Here is a 23,655-nt window from a genome sequence, read left to right as displayed (position 1 = left end):
CTAGGTTACATAATTATACTGACTCAGCTGATTGACTGCAAATAGAACATTTCCAGAACACGATGGAAAGTTTTTCTGTGCTCCACGGCTTACCTGCTCCTCAGTGGGCACCTGTCCCGTGACCAGCAGCCAGAAGAGGCCCTCGGGCAGCGGCTCTTCACCTCCGGCAGCTTTGGGGAGTAACTTCTGACACTCTGGGATGCTGTGGCCTCTGAAACGGATGCCCTGCGAGGGAAATATACAGACAGGGAGTTGTTCATGTGTTGCCTTGTGACCACTTTCTATTTTCCTTGCATTCTTCCCCTAAAACCCCTGATGTATGGTTGGAGATCTCGCTTAACGCGTCAATTATTCTAGCAACGGACTGTTTTGCTAAGGGCAAACGTCTGTATTCTCCTTAAGTAAATAATACACAAACAGAGGTCAGAGCCTTTCTGTTTACTTGTGGCTCATGCGTTGGGGTGAAGAACACAGTACAGTGTCACATTGATGCGCTGGGTCAGCATGACTACGCTATGTTTTGACTTCGTTCAGATGCGCTGACTTCAGACTGCATATGGGTCTTTGAAATACTGTTTAAATAGGTCTTCCCTGTTGTAAGTCAAAACGGTAAAAATCCAGCCTGTAATGGTGAGCCCCATTTACCTCGGAAATTAGAAGTCGGAGCTGGGAATGACGTCACAGCCGATTTGTGAGCGTTCCAGTTATGAAGTTGGAAATCAAGATAGCCATATCCACGAAATCCATTTTTGTGCTTAACTTGTCTGATTATAAACCACTTAAGAGAAAAATTGACTCTTTCAGCAACCTTCAAAGATGGTGGGTGAAGAAGAAACACATGGGCTATTGCCAGCAATGTAGAACATATGAAACATTAAATACCTTTAGGTTATGCTACCGTAACTTTACCATGTGTGAGAATGAGACATTTTTAAGTATTCTTTTTTAATCCATAGTCATGTTTAAAGCAGCTAGTATTTTCCCATGTAGTGTGTCTTCTCATGACCTTTTTGCTTTAATCTCATGTCCACTAGAAAACTCATTGTTTTGTCTTGAGGGCTCCTCCTGTTTGTCGGCTCACAGATTTGTTTTGGCCAGTTCCTTATCTCTTTTGAAGAAGCAACCGCGCTCCTTTCTGGGCGAGGGGGGGCTGTTTTTGCTCTACATAAGCTGACTCTTTTTGTTTGGATTTAGACCTCTTCTTGCTGATGCTATGGTTGCATTGTAAGGGCTGGTCTCCTGAAGCTTTAGTAAAACGGAATATTGTAACATTCTGTCTCTGTGGTCCTTTTTACGCAACATATTCATCACCCAAAAGAACTTGGGATTGACCAGTGTGTATTATTGCCTGAGATGAAGACTGGTTGTGCGCAACACATGTAAAAATGTTGAACGATACACTTAGTGCGCCAAAATGGATCAGAGGTGCTAATAATGGATATTGGAGAAGCGAATATCATTGTTTACATCCAGAACAGTCATCTTTGTGAGCAAAATGCTCCAATTTTCGAAAGTTGAAAATTGGGCATTCCAGCAGAAATTCCGACTAGGAATTGGAACGCACCAGAATTCCACTAGAGGAAAATACTAGTTTAAATTCATCTTAAACTCCACTTTTTCCATTTCTGGCCTTCTACCTATCAGACACATTCATTTGATCTGTTGCAATATATTGCATGTTATTAGTTTTGTGTTTGTAACGTTATATTTAATTGATTAATTTGCCTTTGTCACGTACAACTTTGGATGTTGGAAAAGTTCCTTATAACATTTCTTTAGTGTGGTAAGCAGATATCAAAAGTGTTGTAAAACCATATCATACGACATACTGACCTCGTCAGGATCCAGCACGGAAGTCTCATAAACAAGACCCTTCATCCCCCTCATACCTCCGTACACCTGTGCAAGAGAGCAAAGTAAAACATGTAAATACACTGAAGTTCTACAGTCGTACTGCACCTCCGAAGACAGTCATGTGAAAAATGAGGGCATGTCGTGTCTGCTGATGTGTATATGTAATGTATCAGGCTTTGCTGATGTGTGTACCGTATTTTTCGCACTTTAAGTCGCAGTTTTTTTTCATAGTTTGGCCAGGGGTGCGACTTATACTCAGGGGCGACTTATGTGTGAAATTATTAACACATTAATGTAAAATATCCAATAATATTATTTAGCTCATTCACGTAAGACTAGACGCATAAGATTTCATGGGTTTTATCAATTAGGAGTGACAGATTGTTTGGTAAACGTATAGCATGTTCTACAATAATATTTATAATAATACATTTTATTTATAAGGCGCCTTTCTGGGCACTCAAGGACACCGTACAAAATCAAAAGAATAAAATCAAATTGGGAAAAAACAACAATAATATCAACAAAAATAGAGAAGATGATTACAATGAATAAGCAATAAATAACTATATGTTAGTTATTTGAATAACTCTTACCATAATATGTAACGTTAACATACCAGACACCTTCTCAGTTGGTTATTTATGCCTCATATAACGTACACTTATTCAGCCTGTTGTTCACTATTCTTTATTTATTTTCAAATTGCCTTTAAAATGTCTATTCTTGGTGTTGGGTTTTATCAAATAAATTTCCCCCAAAAATGTGACATATACTCCAGTGCGACTTATATGTTTTTTTCCTTCTTTATTATGCATTTTCGGCAGGTGCGATTTATACTCCGGAGCGACTTATACTCCGAAAAATGCGGTATATGTAATATATCAGGCTTTAGCTAGTTGTCTTATCCCCCCTCTTGTCCCCACATTTTGCCTTTCTGTCGTCTTTTTTCTTCTTTCTATCTCGTCCTGCTCGGATCCGGCTGCGCCACACACTAAATACACCCAAAAAGTAAAAGGGTCCAAACAATTTATTCACATAACTTAACATTTTTACCTTTGTACAACATTGCTGTTTATAATGTATATTATAATAAAGTATCAGCAAAAAAATAAACACATAAAATAGCTTCAAAGAAACCAAACAATTGTTGCCGTTGACAAGCCCGAGTCGAGCGACCCATAACATGTCCGAAAACCGCTTCCTGTTACGACGACTACAGAGATGATTTCTTTCTCAACATTTCTTGCCAGTACTCGTGTGACTCATCATGACACTAAGCAAGTACTTTTTCAGTGTCTTGGCTTCGGTTTGCCAACTATCCCGAGCTATAAATGTTTTCACAGGTCATTGGTGTTCCAACAGTGAAAGTTGCGTCGGTGCGGCTCACTTTGTGTGTGTCCTTTGCAAGATGACCCAACTGATACCTGGCACAGGAAATAAAGCCAGTCCAGACAGATAAAGTAGGTTAACATGTCACGACTAATCTGGATTACGCTTACTCGGTGCTGGCAACATTAGCAACACCATGTTACATTTACTCAGTGGACTTTTTCTCCCAATAAGACCAATAGTGAATTAAAAAAAAACAGTGGCGTTTTTCCTCAAATCCTTGGTGCCATGCCATGTTTTGTTTTGTTATTGTGAACAGCATATACTGTGTATATGTACATAATTTTTTCATTATTTCAAAATATTTTTTTATATACATGTTACAGGTTATATAACTTTTATTATTGAATGTATCAAATGTGATGAATATGTAATGGCCCACAATGGGAAAAAAAGCCTTTTGGCTTTTTGTGCCATCCAATTGCCTTTTTAAAGCATTACATGGATTATATTCTTTAAAATGTCCATAAAACTTATCAATCAATCAAAGCACTTTGTATTTACCACTTGCCTCTGTATGAAAAGTGTGAATAAAATAAAGTTTGATTTGATACAAAAAGAGTACGATATAAAACAGCAACATATTCCAAAAACACATCACACTTCACTCCTACCCACTTCTCCAAAGTAGGCTGGCTCAGGGTGGAGGACAGAGTAAAACAACTTGCACTGAGCCTTGTCTATAAAAATCGCTACACCTCCCTGATACCGAAGTACATGTCAAACTACTTCCAGAACGTAAATGACCGCCATAACCACAACACCAGGGGGAGCTCCACAAACCACGTCAAAACCAGATTCCGACCTAACAAAGGTCATGACTCATTCTCCTTCTATGCCACATCAATATGGAATGCACTCCCAACAGGTGTAAAAGAAAGTGCATCTCTATCCTTCAAAGAGTACACTAAAAGACCACCTCCAGGTAGCTACAACCCTAAACTAACACCCTCCCCCCACCACATCCCAGCTCCCCGGATTATAAATAATCAAATGTGTATATACTTGTCCTTATGCTTTCTGAGCTCACCATGTACACCGCTCGCTGTACATAGCCTACCAAGTGAGACCTACACTGTTACAATGTCCATTTCTCAGATGATATTATTGTCGATGACTGAAGTATGCTGATAGCAACCCAACCTAACCCCCCTCCCCAACCTCCTCCGCATCCCAACCCCCGGATTGTAAATAATTAAATGTATATACTCTGAGGATTAACTTGTGTGATGATTGCATTATGCTGATAGTATATATCTGTACCATGAATTGATTAACATGTACCTCAACTTAAAAAAGTTGAAAAACTTATTGGGGTGTTACCATTTAGTGGTCAATTGTACGGAATATGTACTGCACTGTGCAATCTACTAATAAAAGTTTCAATCAATCAATCAATCAAATCACACGTGAGCTCTAACATATCTAGACACCTCCTCTCACTAACCCCCCGGTATTCAAAAGGTGACCTATACAAATTTCATTTATAAAATGCGGTGCATAAAGTCGATCGCGGAGTGTGTCAGTCCATTAAAAAAAAAATAGACCCAAAAATGAGCAGTTATCAATTTTCACCAAAACGTCACTTTTGTCACTTGATTGACGTTCACGGCCCCTGGCGAGTCTTTTGAGATGACGCTGGCTCCTGCCAGATCATTAAGACAAAATGACCGACAGGAACGAAAAAATACTTATTTCAAAAGCCCCTCCGGCCGTCAAAACTCTAAAGACCAGTTCCTGTCATCACAATAAAATCGCTGCTCCGTCCTGCCTGCGCTGACAAAATAAGAGTCTCAGAAAGCTGGGGTGCACGAGCTAACGAGCTACGGAGTGTACCGCCAATGTATTCCTTGTAAAGTGTATAAAAAGGAGTATGGAAACTGGACAAATAAGATGGGAAAAGGCAACTACTGTCATGTGGTATTGGACAGAAAGGAGGACTTTTTTTTCTCCTCCATTTGAAAACGTGGACGTTATCGTCACTACTGTCTGGTTGTCCAGGGTGTATGCCGCCTTCCCCCCGATTGTAGCTGAGATAGGCACCAGCGCCCCCCGTGCCCCCAAAGGGAATAAGCGGTGGGAAATGGATGGATGTCTGATTCCAATCAATGCAAGTCATCACAATCAGGTAATACACCAACTTATATTCTTGTCTTCATGAAATAAACATGCTTGTATTATCATTAAACACCTTTAACTCGTTAACAAAAGCCCTTTCTTTCATACATAAATAAATATAAATGTTATATATGAACGAGGTACATCCCTTCCACTTGGTCAATTGAAAAGTAGCTCGCCTGCAGTAAAGTGTGGGCACCCCTGGTGTAAAGTGTAATTCATAAAGTGCATGTTCAAAGAGGCCTACAATCTGTCAGTGGACTCGATATGGAAGCCTAAAAACTGCAACATGGCTGACGGGGTGGAGATGCAGTCGAAAGGGTCTTGGCATGTAGGGAGGGATTTGGCAAGGAGTGTTTTAAAAATAGGGAAAAAAACTTATTTCACAGTTTCATAGTTCCTCATATCGGCCTAAAATTTATTGTGCTTAACTAAAATGAACTACATTACTTACTTACAGTATTGAGGTTAGTAAAATGGCAGTGCTTTATTTATGGACTACTACAAGCTATCTATCCTCCTGTGGCCCACCTCAACTTCAACCCACACTCTGGCTACAACTGCATAAAAAGTTTTAAGTGGTTAAAATTTGAGACCTTTATCCTTTTCTTATGAAGGACATGAAGGAAGTACAGTATAGTCAGGGGTTAAGGTTTACTCACCATGTCCACAGTAACCTGCCCTATGTTGGTTTTGCCATATTGCTGTTTAAAGTTCTTGATCCTGCTCTGTTCTTTAGGGATGAGGTCGGACAGAACATCCTTCAGATTCTGCACAAAGAACACAAAAAAATATAAATATAAAAAAGAAATACGAGCCACAATTCAACTGTGCACCAAAAATAGAACACTGCTTCAACAGGACCAGAGGTTCATTAAACAAACTAAGTAAACATTTGACTCGAGTATTGATCGGTGAGTCCACAAAAAGGTCCGCACGTTCGGTTTGGTAGGCTTTTGTTGTTGTTGAGAACTTACCGTTGTGGAGGCGCTGGTGTTTCTGGCAGCCGTGATGAAGTAGGTTGCGCTCTGTGACACAGAAAGAATAATAAACGCATGTTAGGATTTATGACGTGCCCTTCTATATTGTTACATAAGTCTGTTTAAAACCTTTAAGTACAATTATCACTTCTTTGGGAGAAAAAAAAAAAAGGTTTTCAACGTTCGACGAGCGTAAACATTAAAGCAGATTTACAGTCAAGCGTCCATCTGTTTCCAATCAATCCAAGACGACCACTTCCACAGCACATCAATATAACAATTAATAAAGCATTGGAATTAATCACCATTTTACTTTTACGGGCGCAGAAAGCTCATTAATATATCATCTCTATTAAAGTGAACCGCCTTTGAGTATATACTAAGTGTTCCCATTGGAGGCTGACCTCTCATTTAAATTGGGAGATCTTGGCAAAAAAAAAAAATCTCCAAATTTTTTATTTTTGATAAGAATTGAGCGTGTGAATTACTAATAAATCATATTCGGTACTATACTGCCTCTAAAAAGTACCGGTACCCCAACCCCCGCCGTTGTCACGTCATATCATTGCTGGTTTTACGAGCAGAAGAGCACGTTCGGCAGCGCGCGCACACTGAGTACTAACAGGCAGACAGTGTGTAGACAGAAAAGGGAAAACGGATGCATCACGATACACGATATATATCTCAATGTTTTGCCTTGAATGAACACTTGATACATATAATCACAGCAGTATGATGATTCTATGTGACCACATTAAAACATTCTTCTTCATACTGCATTAATACATGCCCATTTTAAACTTTCATGCAGAGAGGGAAATCACAACTAAGTTAATTTAGCAAAGCTAGTGTAATTCCCGCAGCTAAAAGCAACTGCGTGAGAACGTATACTCCAATATCACCATATAGTCATTTTCTATATCGCTCAGAAACAAACCAGCGATATGTCGATATATCGCCCAGCCCTACTTAAAGGGGAACATTATCACAATTTCAAAAGGGTTAAAAACAATAAAAATCAGTTCCCAGTGGCTTGTTGTATTTTTCGAATTTTTTTTCAAAATTTTACCGGTCTCGGAATATCCCTAAATAAAGCTTTAAAGTGCCTTATTTTCGGCTCTCTGCGAAGACACTGGCCATTTCCCTGTGACGTCACACAGTGCTGCTAATGTAAACAAACAATGGGAATACCACAGCAAGATATAGCGACATTAGCTTGGATTCAAACTCGGATTTCAGCGACTTAAGCGATTCAACAGATTACGCATGTATTGAAACAGATGGTTGGAGTATGAAAATATTGAAGAAGAAACTGAAGCTATTGAGCGAATAGCTATTGATGCTATTCATAGCCATAGCATGGCCGAATAGCTGCGTTAGCAACGCAGGTAAAATGTGCGGACCAAACGATCAGGACTTTCGCATCTTTTGACACTGGAGCAACTTAAATCCGTCGATTGGTAAGTGTTTTTTTCGCATTAAATTTGGGTGGAAGGAAATGTAATATAGTTGCAAATGCATCTGCAGGTTATCCATACATCTCTGTTCCATGTCTGCTTTAGCACCGCCTGTAAATAGCATGTTAGCATCGATTAGCGAAGCATGTTAGCATTGATTAGCTGGCAGTCAACATCAACAAAACTCACCTTTGTGATTTTGTTGACTATCATTGCAAATGCATCTGCAGGTTATCCATACATCTCTGTGCCATGTCTGCCTTAGCATCGCCGGTCAAATGAGGAGACACTCTGGCACATTCAATGGGGGTCTGGCGGTAGACACTTTGGCATCTTCGGGCCAGTGGTGCAACTTGAATCCCTCCCTGTTAGTGTTGTTACACCCTCCGACAACACACCGTCGAGGCATGATGTCTCCAAGGTTCCAAAAAATTGTCAAAAAAACGGAAAATAACAGAGCTGAGACCCGGTGTTTGTAATGTGTTGAAAATGAAAATGGTGGGTGTGTTACCTTGGCGACGTCACATTCTGACGTCATCGCCTCCAGCTCGATAAACAGAAAGGTGTTTAGTTCGCCAAAATTCACCCATTTAGAGTTCGGAAATCGGTTGAAAAAATAGATGGTCTTTTTTCTGCACCATCAAGGTATATATTGACGGTTACATAGGTCTGCTGATAATGTTCCCCTTTAAAACAACATTTTGTTTGGTTTAGGGAGCAAAAAAAGGGCATTTACTTATGAACAAAAAATGATATAAGTCGTCCAAAATTCAAGTTGAAGGTGATTCATCACGCACACACAATAAGCCAGCTGGCAAACAAAAGGTACATTAATAACTTAAAAAGGAGTGTGAAACAAACAAGTTTAAATAAATATCATTTTGCGTTTGATTAATCTACAACAAGTCATTGAAGCGCATAAAAGCCGCACTGATTATACATACACATGCCACACACGTCAACATTCCAAAGAAACAAAAATCAGCTCAGTAATCAAGCTTGGAAGGATATGAAGCTACAAGATGTGTTTTTTCCCCTTTATCAGTTGTACAAAAGTCACGAGCGCTGCACGCTGCCCCTGAAAAGCCACAGTTGCAGGGTGGGGTAGGTAGGCGGGGGGGGGGGGAGAGTTGGCTCTGGTCCAACCGGTATGACTCATGGCTGCAAACTGGTTTGGGGGACGACTGACGAGGGCTGATTACGTAAGTTCAAAAATGGAGCGTTTCAACTCATTCCTTCTCCACTTATGGGGGGGGACACACGGTGATAATGCTGTGTTTAAACATGTTTCCACATTGGTATTTCCTGATAGAGGGAGTTTTTACTTTTCTGCAATACGTACCTGACATCTAACAGAAGTTTAAATATTTGCAGTGTTTCTTATAATTGCAAGGGTTATATTCAAAATGGACTGATTATCCGTGCTGATATTCAGCATTTTGACGTATAATTATATTAGCCTTTTTCGTTTGTTTTGTTTACAACTACAACAGAATTAAATCAAGTGGAAATTGATGGAGTATATGAAACTAAATTCTTGGGAATAATAATTGATCATAAACTGTGTTGGAAACCGCATACTGAATTTATAAAAGGAAAAATATCCAAATCTATTGCTATTCTTTATAAAGTAAGACACATGCTGAATAAGACATGCCTGCATATGTTGTATTATTCTTTTATTTTTCCATATTTAACGTATTGTGTTGAAATTTGGGGAAATGTTTACAAAACAAACATAGACCCAATAATAAAACTTCAAAAAAGGGTCATTAGAATAATACACAAAGCGTGCTACTGTGAACATACCAATCCATTATTTATGAGTTCAAATGTATTAAAATTTTCAGACATTGTGTTTTTAAAAACAATGGAAATTATGTTTCGAGTAAAAAACAACAGCCTTCCAGCTTGTATTCTCAGGCTATTTCATTTCAGAGGACAAAACTATAATTTACGGGGGATATCGATTTTTGAAATAGGTAAAGCGAGAACAAATATAAAATACAAATGTATTACAGTTTTAGGAGTTAAATGGTGGAACAAGCTCAGTGATGAGCTGAAGACATGCACTTCTTTGGTAAGGTTTAAGAAAACATTGAAAGGTGAAATAATTGAAAGTTATAAAATATAGTTACAATTACTTTCATCCCATTGATTTTTTGATTTATTTATTTTTTTATGTTGATGTTCCAGGCAATCTCATTTTCTGTGAAGGTATAGGATAGGCAAATATAAGCTTTGGCTTCAGCCTATTCCTTTTTTGGTCATTCTTTTTTTTTCTTTCGTGTGTAAATGTGCATTATTGTATACATATAACATGTACTGTAAAACTGATCACACACAATGGTTGATTGATTTGATTGATTATATGACCGAAATAAACTTATTTCATTCATTCAACTACATGAGCAGATACAATATATAGACTAGGGTTATCCCGATACCAAAGTGTATTTCGATATACGTTTCTAAGGGGACCACAAAAATGGCATTATTGGCTTTATTGTAACAAAAAATCTTAGGGTACATCAAACATATGATTCCTATTGCAATGTAGTCCTTAACTAAAATAGTGAACATACTAGTCAAATTGTCTTTTAGTAGTAAGCAAACCAACAAAGACTCCTAATTAGTCTGCTGATGTATGCAGTAACATATTGTGTCATTTACCTACCTATTATTTTGTCTACATTATAAAGAACAAACTATAAAACATGATCATTAATCTACTTGTTCATTTACTGTTAAGATCTGCTTATTTTCTGTTTCAACATGTTCTATCTACACTTCTGTTAAAACGTAAAAATCACTTATTCTTCTGTTGTTTGATACTTTACATTAGTTTTGGCTGATACCACAAATTTAGGTATCGATCTGATACCAAGTAGCTACAGGACCATACATTGGTCATAATTTCAGTTCTCTTGTGTCGAGGGACGTATTTCCTGAGTTTATAAACACAATATGAATTTGAAAAAAGATTTTATGACGATCAATCAATCAATCAATGTTTACTTATATAGCCCTAAATCACTAGTGTCTCAAAGGGCTGCACAAACCACCACGACATCCTCGGTAGGCCCACATAAGGGCAAGGAAAACTCACACCCAGTGGGACATCAGTGACAATAATGACCCAGTGGGACGTCGGTGACAATGATGACTATGAGAACCTTAGAGAGGAGGAAAGCAATGGATGTCGAGCGGGTCTAACATGATACTGTGAAAGTTCAATCCACAATGGATCCAACACAGTCGCGAGAGTCCAGTTCAAAGCGGATCCAACACAGCAGCGAGATAAAAAAATGTTGATGTAATCACTGTCGTATCGACTAGATACGCTCCGGTACTTGGTATTAGGGCTGGGCGATATATCGATATACGCGATACATCGCGGGTTTGTCTCTGTGCGATATAGGAAATGACTATATCGTAATATTCGAGTATAAATTCTCACTAGGGATGCACTGAAATGAAAATTTGTGGCCGAAGCCGAATAAAATTTAAAAGCTTGGCTGAAGGCCGAATACTGAATACCGAATAATGAGTGCGGTTTTTCACAATTTTTTTAATACTGCATAAACAGCCTACATAAATTTTTAGACATGTTTTTTTAAATAAAGTACATTTGTATTGAATATTGACATTTTTTTTAATATTCCAGTAGCCTTTGCTTTTCAAAAAAGGCACAAAGTTTTTCATTTATATTAAGCCTTAAAACAAAACATGCATTCCAAAAAACAATAAAGTGCATTAAAGTGGATAAACCCACAACAAATGAATTATTGTCCTTTTGGCAAAAGTCTGCTTAGCCACAGTAGATATGCTAATAATGTAAACAGAAGGCTCAAGTAAATCTCAATTAAGTGTGTGCTTGTAACCTCATACACTTATACAGGTAGCCTACACAACATGCTAATAATGTAAACAGCACACACACAATGTAAAGAGCACACATCAGAGAAATACCGTCTGCTCGGTATCGTGTAACGGGGCTCAATGTGGTCCATGAGTCTCCGAAAGCCAATGTCCTCCACAACACTAAACGGTTGATCATCCAAAGCCATAAACTCCATGACCTTCTTTGTAATTCCGTTTGCTTTGGCACTGTCAGCCGCAAACTTTTTCGTCCTCTCAAAGACGTCGGCCACGAGGCACCTCCTTGAGACAGTTTGGCTGAACATTCGTTGCGAACTGCAGTACTTTTGTCACTTTCCGACACTTTAAAATATCTCCACACTGCTGACATTTTTCCGAAGGCGCCTGGTTACAACGTCACCGCGTCACTCCACGTTGGTTGATTGCGTCACCGCGTCAAAAAATTGCGTCACACGCCACTATTCGGCCTTGCATTTAACTCATTCCACCGAAGGACGAATGTGGCTTTTTTTGCCATATTCGGCCGAATATATTCAGTTACCAATTAATCGGCGCATCCCTAATTCTCACGCAGTTGTTTTTAGCTGCGGGCATTACACTACAGGCTCTTCCCACTCCTTCTTGTCTCTCCTTCTCACAGATTGTAAGCGCAGGTTCTTACACACGTCACATACGTATATGCCCCCGCCCAGCAGAGAAGTAGCGGCGTGGCTAACATTAGCGGTAATGCTAGCGGAGTGTTGCGAAAGAAGATGCAAATCTGCTAGCAAATGAAGGAAGAATTAATTCCCAAGAAAAACAGCAGGGGGTCCATCGTCTGGCGGTGGTTCGGCTTCAAGTGGGAATACGTCGAATAGACAACTTTAATTTGTCAAGTGTGGGGCACAAGCGTTGCTACCAAAAGTAGCATTACTGCTAAAATGTAGCATCATTTGAAAAGTCACCAGCTAATAACTTTAATAAATACGTTTTGTTAAATTGACTTAGTTGTGATTTCCCTCTCTGCATGAAAGTTTAAAAGTAGCATATATTAATGCAGTATGAACAAGAATGTTTTAATGTACACACAGAATAATCATCCTGCTGTGATTATATGTATGAAGTGTTCATTCAAGGCTAAGGCAAAATACCGAGATATATATCGTATATCGTGATATGGCCTAAAAATATTTTGATATTAAAAAAAGGCCATATCGCCCAGCCCAACTTGGTATCAGTACAGTGGATGTCAGGTGTGGATCCACCCATGGCGTTTGTTTACATTGTGACGCAGATGAGCTATTGTTTCCTCCTACGGTGTGAAGTGAAGCATGTTTAGCTATTCCTCGTCCTCCAGTGTTGTTACTTGTAGGAAACTTACTTTATTTGTAGCCATGGAGGCGAGGATTAGTGATTTAGAAGTAGCTGAAACACTGTCGACTGCGGACGGACATTAGCCGCTAACTAGCTAGCCATGTTTTAAAGCAGCTCTTCCTGAGGGTGTTTCAGTGTTATAACTTCACCTTTATTTTTACTTTTTAAGCCAAAATGTGTCCATTCTCCCTTTTCTGTCTACACACTGTGTCTGCTTGTAAGTACTCTGTGATTGTGTGCTGCCGATCATGCTCCTCTGTTCGTAAAACCAGACGCCCGTAAAAAAAATAATGGCAAGCTGGTACTATACAAACAGAGTATAGTACCGATACTATACTAGTACCGGTATACCGTGCAACCCTACTATAAACCTTCACGCAGTCCAGATATTTACTATAGAAACAATAATTAAAGCGAAATTATAGTTAGAGTAGACTTTTTCTTTTACATTTAGTCTCTCCCTGATAACATTTTCCCTTATTTCCACTTAAAACCCACACTCGCTCTGGGCGTGTGAACAATCTGGTGTTCAAGTCACATTTTAGACTTCATGACCTGGGGGTTCTGCACAAGAACAACAATCACCAGCCAACTGGAGCAAAGACTGAACCCAAGATGTGTTTTTAAAACATATGTGTGATTGAGACAAAGGTTATCTGCATATTCTCCCTTTTTTTGTGGAAGCTTGATAAGAACTGCAGCTCTTACACGGTTAAAAATAAAAATAACAGACTGAAAGAGCAGTAAAAAAAAAAAAAAGTATTCGAAGATAACACTACAAAACAAAATAAATATTGACTCCATCGGTGCGAGAAAATGTTTGTTGATTTGGAGAAAAGATTAGGTTTAATATGCATGAGTGACAGGCACGGTCGTGTTTTGGTACTAATCTTGTATCCTCGGTTTACGTTGTTAATCCATTCTGAAGGGTATGTTGAAGATGTTAATCATTTTTCCCAATTAATCCGCACCAAATAATGTCAAGACAAAACATTTTTTATTGATAATACGACAGTCGAAAGGCACCAGTTTAACCCTTGATTGTTTGGCTAGTGTTTTTCGAACACTGTGCTGCGGCACGTGAGATACAGTCTGGTGTGCCTGTGGGAGATTATCTAATTTCACCTACTTGGGTTAAAAATATTTTTGCAAACCAGTAATTATAGTCTGCAAATGATGTGTTGTTGTTGAGTGTCGGTACCGTCTAGAGCTGGGCAGAGTAACCGTGTAATACTCTTCTGTATCAGTAGGTGGCAGCCGGTAGCTAATTGCTTTGTAGATGTCGGAAACAGCGGGAGGCAGCGTGCAGGTAAAAAGGTGTCTAATGCTTAGACCAAAAATAAACAAAAAGGGGAGTGTCCCTAAGAAAAGGCATTGAAGCTTAGGGAAGGCTATGCAGAACAAAAACCAAAACTGAACTGGCTACAAAGTAAACTAAAACAGAATGCTGGACGACAGCAAAGACTTACTGTGGAGGAAAGACAGCGTCCACAATGTACATCTGAACATGACATGACAATCAATGTCCCCACAAAGAAGGATCAAATCAACTGAAATTTTCTTGATTGCTAAAACTCAAAATAAGTCTGGGTGTGGTGTGACAGGTGGTGACAGTACACCTACTTTGAAACAAGAGCTACAGTGATGCATGATTGGTTATGCTTTAAAGTCATATGCAAAAATTACCAAAACGATTTTTTATTGTCAACTGAGTTCTGTTTTTAAATTATTTCTGCTGGCGGTGTGCCTCCAGATTTTTTCAACGCAGAAAAAGTGCCTTGGCTCAAAAAAGGTTGAAAAACCCTGCCGTACGCCAATCGCTAGCTACCAGTCGATGGCGGAGGGTTGTCTGTTCAAAATCTTCCCGCTTGAAGCCAAACCACCGCTAGACGATGGACCCCGTGCGGTTTTTCTTGGGAATTAATTCTTCTTCCTTCATTTGTTACCAGATTCGCACCGCACCATTAGCACCACAGCTAACGTTACCTATGCCCGAGAGCTTAGGACGTTGCACGCGTGACAGTGTGCGACGTATGTAACAAGGTGCGATTGTTTTATCTCTCTGTGAGGAGACAAGAGTGAGACAAGCCTGTAGTGTAATGCCCGCAACTAAAAGCAACTGCCTGACAACATATACTCCAATATCGCCATATCGTCATTTTCTATATCGCACAGAGAAAAACCCGCGATATATCCAGTATATTCCATATATCGCCCAGCCCTAATTGGAATATACATGACTTTATACTGAAACATTACCATTGTTGGATCTCAACTAAATAAAGGGTACATGCAGTCGGTAGTGGTCAAATACTCCATTTAACAAGTAAATTATACTTCAGGAGTATAATTTGCACCGGTCGACCAAGGTTTTCTCATTGTCATCCCATTGGGTTGAGTTTTTTCTTGCCCTGATGTGGGATCTGAGCCGAGGATGTTGTTGTGGCTTGTACAGCCCTTTGAGACACTAGTAATTTAGGGCTATATATGTAAACATGGTGGCACAGGGGTTAGTGCATGTGCCTCACAATACGAAGGTCTTGAGTAGTCCTGAGTTCAGGGCTTCCCACAGCGCTTTGTTGCTAAGGCGGCCGCCTAAGCTAAAGTCTTAACAAGCTGCTCCGCTTCGTACTGCCTCTGTCAGTACTCTCTGTAGCACCCAACATTGTCCCACTCACAGAACCATCTGATTGGTTACACGCAGAGCGGTAACAGTCGATCAGCAGTGCGTAATCAGAGCGCATGGAGTCAGTGTTCCAGCGTCTTGATGAGCAGATAGGTGTTTAGCAGGTAAGCATCAGGCAGCGGACTCTCCCCAAATTATAATAAACACCTCCCAGTCAGCTACTAGTAACATCACTATGACCCCGTTGAAATTCTAGGAACATAAACGGCAGCTCAGCTCGCTCGCAGTCCTTGAGGTGAAGGATAATTAGCTTTTAGCGTAACTTTAGCTCATTTTGCGGTGTGTGTGTGTGTGTGTGTGTGTGCGTGTGTTACGGACAGCAAAGCTCTGTCTGTTATTTCACTTGACCTTTTTCCTGTGTTGAAGCATTAAAAAAAGGACATTATGTTAAATGAATAGTTTCCTGAAGCTGTCTCTGAATGTTGATATAATAATGTAAGTGCATCATAAAGCCTACATGAACTCCATGGTGTTCAGGGATGATTAGTCTCTCCTATTGCTATTGTACTGTTTGTCCAGCTATAGTTACATTAATCATTAGTAATGTAGCAGAATAGTTTTGAATGGGAGGGTCCCTGCTATCACATGTTGATAAAAATATAACATTTACATTATAAAACTCAACTAAAGGCTTCCCAAATGCTGAAATAAATTAAGCATGAGCATATGTCAGCATGTGGCATAATAATGACATAGAATGTCAGGTAACTAAGACCGTTTTGTTTTTACTTTATGGAAAAAATATTGAGATACATATCGAATATCGCCATTTAGCAAATGGAGCGGAAAACAAAAACAAAAATGTTAGGCTCCTTCATGCAACGAAGCCGGCCTACTTCACCGCAGTCTGCAGTCTATTGCCCCCCCCAGGCTATGTGGTGTTAACGACGAGGTGGAGACATGTCGAGTTACACCGATCCTTGCACCCACCCACCCACCCCCTTCCCCGGTTTGTCCGCCTGGAGAGTCACCACCTTAACTAACACATTTTCTGGGGGAAACACTGGTTTGTAGTCTATTTCCCCTCGGGCTGTGGTGGCAGCGACGAGGTGGAGACGTGATGATGACAGGCAAAGTTACACTGATCCTTACACCCACCTAACCCCTTCCCCTTGAGAGTCACCACCTTAACTAACACATTTTCTGGGGGAAACACTGCCTGAATTCAATCCCGGGCTCGGGATCTTTCTGTGCGGAGTTTGCATGTTCTCCCCGTGATTGTGTGTACTCCGGCTTCCTCCCACCGCCAAAAACATGCACCTGGGGATAGGTCGATTGGCAAAACTAAATTTGACCTAGTGCAGGGGTCGGGAACCTTTTTGGTGACGAGAGCCATGAAAGCCAAGTATTTTAAAATACCTATTTCTGTGAGAGCCATATCATATTTTTTAACACTGAATACAACTAAATGTGTGCATTTGTAAGTAAGACCAACATTTATAGAGTATAATAAGTCTCTTATTCTTTTTAATAACAGTGTTATTCTGAAGCTAATCAATAATAAATAAAATACTTCTTAATGAGACTTCTTTAAACATTTTTTATACGTTTTCATAACATGGTCACTACTGCCTACTTTGTCTTGTTATATTCTTATTTTACTGTTATATTGTTATTCCCATTGTTTTTATTCTTTTTGTAATATTTCTCTATTTTGTTTCCTTTTAAACCCCCATTATTTACTTTTTACTTTTTTTTCTTTAAATTGATCTCAACTCTGTACACTACTGCTGGAATTTTAATTTTCCTGAAGGAACTCTCCTGAAGGAATCAATAAAGCACTATCTATCTATCTATCTATCTATCTATCTATCTATCTATTCTTGAAAACGGATGGATGGATGGATTAAAAATGCATGAGAATGTTTTATAATTTCAACAATGTTTTTAACACTTTAACACGTACCATGAATTGATTTACGTGGACCCCGATTTAAACAAGTTGAACAATTTATTCGGGTGTTACCATTTAGTGGTCAATTGTACAGAATATGTGCTGTACTGTGCGATCGACTAATAAAAGTTTCAATCAATCAATCAAAACTGTGATTGCCAGCGGAATTATTCATTACTTATTGTGTTAAGCAATGTCAGCTAAGATTTTTCTGAGAGCCAGATGCAGTCATCAAGAGAGCCACAGGTTCCCTGCCCTAGTGTGTGAATGTAGTCTGTCTATCTGTGTTGGCCTTGCGATAAGGTGGCGACTTGTCCAGGGTGTACAACGCCTTCCGCCCGAATGCAGCTGAGATAGGCGGTAGAAAAATGCATGAATAGATGGAAGTAAACATCGATTGATTGACATTGATTGATCTTATCTCAGGACCGAAGATTAAGTAATGGGACCTTTTAAAGTGAAGGTCAGCAGGGCAAAGGGTGAGCTTTTTTCAAGGAGTTCCAGCATTTTGTGGTTCTTTAAAAATGTAGTTTAGAGTCACTCGAGCGGTTAATTCAGAAGACGTGTCGATTCACTTCGACAAAGTCGTTACATAGCTTAAAGGCCTACTGAAACCCACTACTCCCGACCACGGAGTCTGATAGTTTTTATATGAATAATAAAATATTAACATTGCAACACATTCCAATACGGCCTGTTTAGTTTACTAAATTGCAATATTAAATTTCCCGCGAAGTGTTCTGTTGAAAACGTCGCAGAATGATGACGCGAGTGTTTGACGTCTCGGGTTGTAGCGGACATTATTTTCCAGCCCGATCCAAGCTATAAGTAGTCTGCTTTAATCGCATAATTACACAGTATTCTGGACATCTGTGTCGCTGAATCTTTTGCAATTTGTTCAATTAATAATGGAGAAGTCAAAGTAGAAAGATGGAGGTGGGAAGCATTTTAGCCTTTAGCCACAAAAACACAGCCGGTGTTTCCTTGTTTAAAATTCCTGAAGATAAAGCTTTACTATGGATCAGCGTGGTCAAGCAAACACGGATCCCGACTACATGTCAACCGGCAGTTTTCGGTGAGAAAACTGTGGTTATAAGTCGCCTCTTACCGGAGACATCAGCGGAGCTTCCGTCCTGCTGCAGCTGCCGTGACTTCCCTCAGAGACTCTGGTGTCAACACACCCCTCCGACTTTCAGGTACTATTTAATCTCACTATAACACTAGCAACACACTAAGCAGATAAGGGATTTTCCAGAATTATCATAGTAAATGTGTCTAATAACATCTGAATCGCTCCCACTGCAATCGCCTTTGTTTTCTCTAGTCCTTCACTCTAAATTTCCTCATCCACGAATCTTTCATCCTCGCTCAAATTAATGGGGAAATCGCCGCTTTCTCGGTCTGAATCGCTCTTGCTGTTGGTGGCCATGATTGTAAACAATGTGAGGATGTGAGAAGCTCCACAACCCGTGACGTCACGCGCACATCGTCTGCTACTTCCCGGTACAGGCAAGGCTTTTTTTCATTAGCGACCAAATGTTGTAAACTTTATCGTCGATGTTCTCTACTAAATCCTTTCAGCAAAAATACGGCGATATTGCGGAATTATCAAGTATGACACATAGAATGGACCTGCTATCCCCGTTTTAAATAAGAAAATCTCATTTCAGTAGGCCTTTAAGTAATGGGACCTTTTAAAGTTAAAGTACCAATGATTGTCACACACATACTACATGTGGCGAAATGATTCTCTGTATTTGACCCATCACCCTTGATCACCCCCTGGGAGCTGAGGGGAGCAGTGGGCAGCAGCGGTGCCGCGCCCGGGAATAATTTTTGGTGATTTAACCCCCAGTTCCAACCCTTAATGCTGAGTGCCAAGCAGGGAGATAACGGGACCCATTTTTATAGTCTTTGGTATGACTCGGCCGGGGTTTGAACTCACGACCAGGGCGGACACTCTAACCACTAGGCCACTGAGTAAGTATAAACAGGTAATCGATGCTTTTGATCAAAAAGAGCTGGCATGGACTATATTTATAGGTAATGGTAAGATCATAATAACGTTTTTTTTTATTATTATTAAATGTGCTTTTCATGATAGTATCCTTACATCACACTCAATTTTTTACTGCATGCCTTTGGTAAGTGCCGGAGTGAGAAGAGGTTTTAGGTAATGGGACCTTTTAAAGTGAAGGTCAGCAGGGCAAAGGGTGAGCTTTTATCAAGGAGTTCCAGCATTTTGTGAGTCTTTAAAAATGTAGTTTAGAGTCACTCGAGTGGTTAATTCAGAAGTGTCGATTCACTTTGACAAAGTCGTTACATAGCTAACTTGGGACAAAAAACGGCCTTATTCGGATTCCACAAGAAGGCAGCGACGACGTCTACGGTGATGAAACGAAGCTGGAAGCACTGAAACATGGATTAGTTCGTCAAATAAATGCTTAAAATTGACTTTTTTTCACCGTGACTGGTATCACAATGTGCTCGCTGACGTTAGCGAGCTAATGTTAGCCGGCTAGCATTTAGCTTCGCGACTTAAAAGACCGATTAAAAAAAAAATAACAAAAATGGCGGCCGGCCCGTCTTCTCACCTTTGAGTTGAGGAGTTTAGGCGCTAGCCTGCTGACGGTGAGGAAAGACATGGTTGTTTTATTTTTAAAGTCTTTCTTCTGGCGTGTTCTCCGGAGGTGTGGAAGCCGCTGCCGGTGCACCGCGGAGCCGCTTGAAGGTGCCCCTCCGAAGAAGCGAAGGTTGAAGAGGGATCCGGGCCCGCACGCAGTCTCCACGGGGATTGGAGGATGAGCCGGAAGCGTGTGATGACGTAGAGGCAGGTGATTGGTGCAGGCGTCGTGGCGACGACGCTCATTGGACAACGTCCGCGACGAGAGGAGCGCACCAGGGCGCGTTCAAAACCGTGCAGACTAAAGTTGCTCAACCGTGACTAACAATTCACTTATCTATCAGGTTATCAAGCAAAATATAAACAGTTCCACGTTCCTCCTTTATTCAATTCAATGTAAACAAACAAACGCGTGTTTGAATTTTTAAATAGGGTGCATTTCCTATTCCTTTTCATGGATTTTCATCGGTTTTGAATTTTTTTTTTTAACTTTTATTCATAAATTTCAACATTTTCAAACAAACAGACGAGAAACAACAATCAAAATATGTACAAAAAGAGTACAAAACAGTACAAAATAAAACAGAACAGCGCCAGGGGGTTGTAAATTCAAATGAACTAAAATAGAATACAAAAAAAATATATATTTATATAATAAACAAAGTGCAAAGCCATAGGCTCACTCAATTCCAGTAAATAACTTAAATTTGGAACACAGCATCATCGTTTTCACAGATTTTTTGTTGTTAGAGCTAGAGAGTGTTTTAATGTAGAATTCCAAATCTTTTTTAAAGGCACAAGGTATTGAGAAACTTACATTTATGAATATAAAACTTAACCAATACAATAATGAGGGAATCGAAGAACTTGGTTATTTAAGTATTGAGTCCAAATTGACAATAAAGTATTTGGGTCAAGGATGCCCTGGATCCGATCTCAGTTTACATACAATAAAACACCCCAAAAACAATTCATGCTCACACTGACACCTGTGGACAATTAAGAGAAATGTGCTAGATAAAAAATGGCCCTTAGGTCACTCCTCGGACGCCTTATATATAAAGTTTTATACTAAAAAGTAGTATTTTTGGGGTAAACGTTTTTATATTTAGAGGAAAAAAGTAAAAAAAAGGTTCTTCCCTACTATTATAATTAATACATTTTTTTGTTAAAGAGCCTGGGGACGCCTGGGAACGTCTCGGGATCCCCCAGGAGGAGCTGGACGAAGTGGCTGGGGAGAGGGAAGTCTGGGCTTCCCTGCTTAGGCTGCTGCCCCCGCGACCTGACCTCGGATAAGCGGAAGAAGACGGATGGATGGATGGATGTTAAATATAAGAAGAGGACACATCAAAAACAAGGTAGGTGCTAAACATAGCACCCAGGCCGCACTTTGGACAACACCGACATAAATAAGGTTAAAGCTGGATATTGTTTTATACTGAAAAGTCGTATTTTTTGACAAAAAGTTATGAATATTTCCAAAGAAAAGGATAATGTATTTAGATCATTTTTTTTTTAATTCCCATCTTTGTTAATAGATTAAATTTAGCCTTTGTCAAAAAAGTAATATATATATATATATATATATATATATATATATATATATATATATATATATATATATATATATATATATATATATATATATATATATATATGTAGATGTCCCACCTCGGACGCTTCTTACACAAAGTAGATTAAGGTTTCACACCAAAAAGTTGTATTTTGGGGGGAGACGTTTTTAAAGGTAAAGAAAAGTCCTAACTTTATTATAATTAATTAATTTGATGTTAAAAAATAAGACGAGGACGAATCAAAAACAAGGTATGTGCTAAATATTGGACCCAGGCCACACTTTGGACACCCCTGACATAAATAAGATTAAATAGAGTTGGATGTTATTTAAAAAAATAATATTTGAATATTTTTATTTTTTTTAAAGTAGAAAAAAAAAACAACAACCTTTCCCGCCCCCTCCCCTTGTCCTACATTTCAGTCACAATCCTAACTTTAAAAATAAATATCTTATTCTTGGAATTTTCCTGGGCTAAAGAAATAAGCTGGGGGCCAAAAATGGCCCCCATGTCTCTACACTAAAAAGTAGTATTTTGGGGGGAAATTTTCTTTATCTAGAGGACAAAAGTAAAAAAAAGACCCAAATTTATCTTATTTATTTAATTTTATGTTAAAAACAAGATGAGGATGAATAAAAACAAGGTACGTGCTAAATACTTTGGACACCCCTGACATAAATAAGATTAAAGATGAATACTATTTTATATTGAAAAGTCGTATTTTTGGACAAAAAGTTATGTTTATTTCTCAAGAAAAGGATAATACATTTAGAGAGAAAAATGTGGAAAAAAAGTCCTAACTTTGTTAATCATTTAAATAATCCTTTGGCAAAAAAGTGACAAAATTTTGCATTAAATACTTTTACTTTGGTAAGGTAATTAATAATAAATTAATTCAATATTTTACACTGTCAACCAATAAAAGATAAGTTCAAAATAATGACCGTGGAGCCACTCTTTTCACAACCCTGACATACACCAGATTAAAGTTCTTCTTCTTGAAAAAAAAAAAAAAAAAAAATATATATATATATATATATATATATATATATATAGATGTTGTATATTGTATATTTTAAAAGTCTTAACTTTTTAAATAAATATCTTATTTTTAGAATTTTGGAGGGCCAATAAAAAATTAGCTGAGAGCCAAAAATGGCCCCCGGGCCGTACTTTAGACACCCCTGACATAATTATGCTTGAAGTTGGATATGATTTATTACCAAAAAGTAGCATTTTTTGACAAGAAGTTAAGTTTATTTCCAAATAAAAGGATAATATATTTAGAGGATTTTTTTTTTTTTTGAAGTCCTAACTTTTTTAATAGTTTAAAATTAGCCTTGGGCAAAAAAGTGACAACATTATGACCTTTATTTTGGTAAGGTAAATAATAATCAATTTAGAAATTAACTTTGAAAATAAATATCTTTTTTTTAGAATTTTGCAGGGCCAATGAAAAAAAATTAGCTGAGGGCCAAAAATGGCCCCTGGACATGTCTTACATTGACGATGAATCATGACAACAAGGAAGCACAAATTTGCTGCAAAACAAGAAATGCATATTTTTAATTGGGAAGGTTTTGTGGACAAAAATCCTGGCGGTGCAACGTCAGGAGCATGCAGCTTTTACTTTGAAGGACCTCGTCAACAACAAGTCTGGTAAGTGGAGAAAATACCAATTTATATGCACAAACTGAAAAGTATCAAAAGGTGGATATACATATACAAACCTTGTTGTGTAAACAATCCAAATGCTAAACATGCACTTGCATGTCATCAAACCCGTCGGTAAAGTCCACGAGGAGTCGTTTGGCAGCGACTATTGTGTGCTATGCAAGATGT

General features: G+C 38.9%; 1 protein-coding gene across 1 annotated transcript in view; it reads right to left on the bottom strand.

Annotated features, from left to right (window-relative positions):
* Positions 1–20,396, bottom strand: part of cs (citrate synthase) — a 31,119-nt gene extending 10,723 nt beyond the window's left edge. Inside the window, exons 1-5 of the mRNA XM_061902628.1 lie at positions 20,211–20,396; positions 6,342–6,392; positions 6,027–6,134; positions 1,834–1,899; positions 94–225 (exon numbers count right to left, since the gene is read on the bottom strand). Of these exons, the coding sequence (XP_061758612.1) occupies positions 94–225; positions 1,834–1,899; positions 6,027–6,134; positions 6,342–6,392; positions 20,211–20,261 (408 nt within the window). The 5' untranslated portion in view covers positions 20,262–20,396. The remainder of the gene's footprint in view (positions 1–93; positions 226–1,833; positions 1,900–6,026; positions 6,135–6,341; positions 6,393–20,210) is intronic.
* Between the last annotated feature and the right edge of the window lie 3,259 nt (positions 20,397–23,655).

The sequence above is a fragment of the Nerophis ophidion genome, linkage group LG06 (assembly GCF_033978795.1).
Source record: "Nerophis ophidion isolate RoL-2023_Sa linkage group LG06, RoL_Noph_v1.0, whole genome shotgun sequence".
In the NCBI taxonomy this organism is placed as follows: Eukaryota; Metazoa; Chordata; class Actinopteri; order Syngnathiformes; family Syngnathidae; genus Nerophis; species Nerophis ophidion.
Note: the sequence above shows the minus strand (reverse complement) of the source record. Positions and strands in the feature narration are given on the sequence as shown.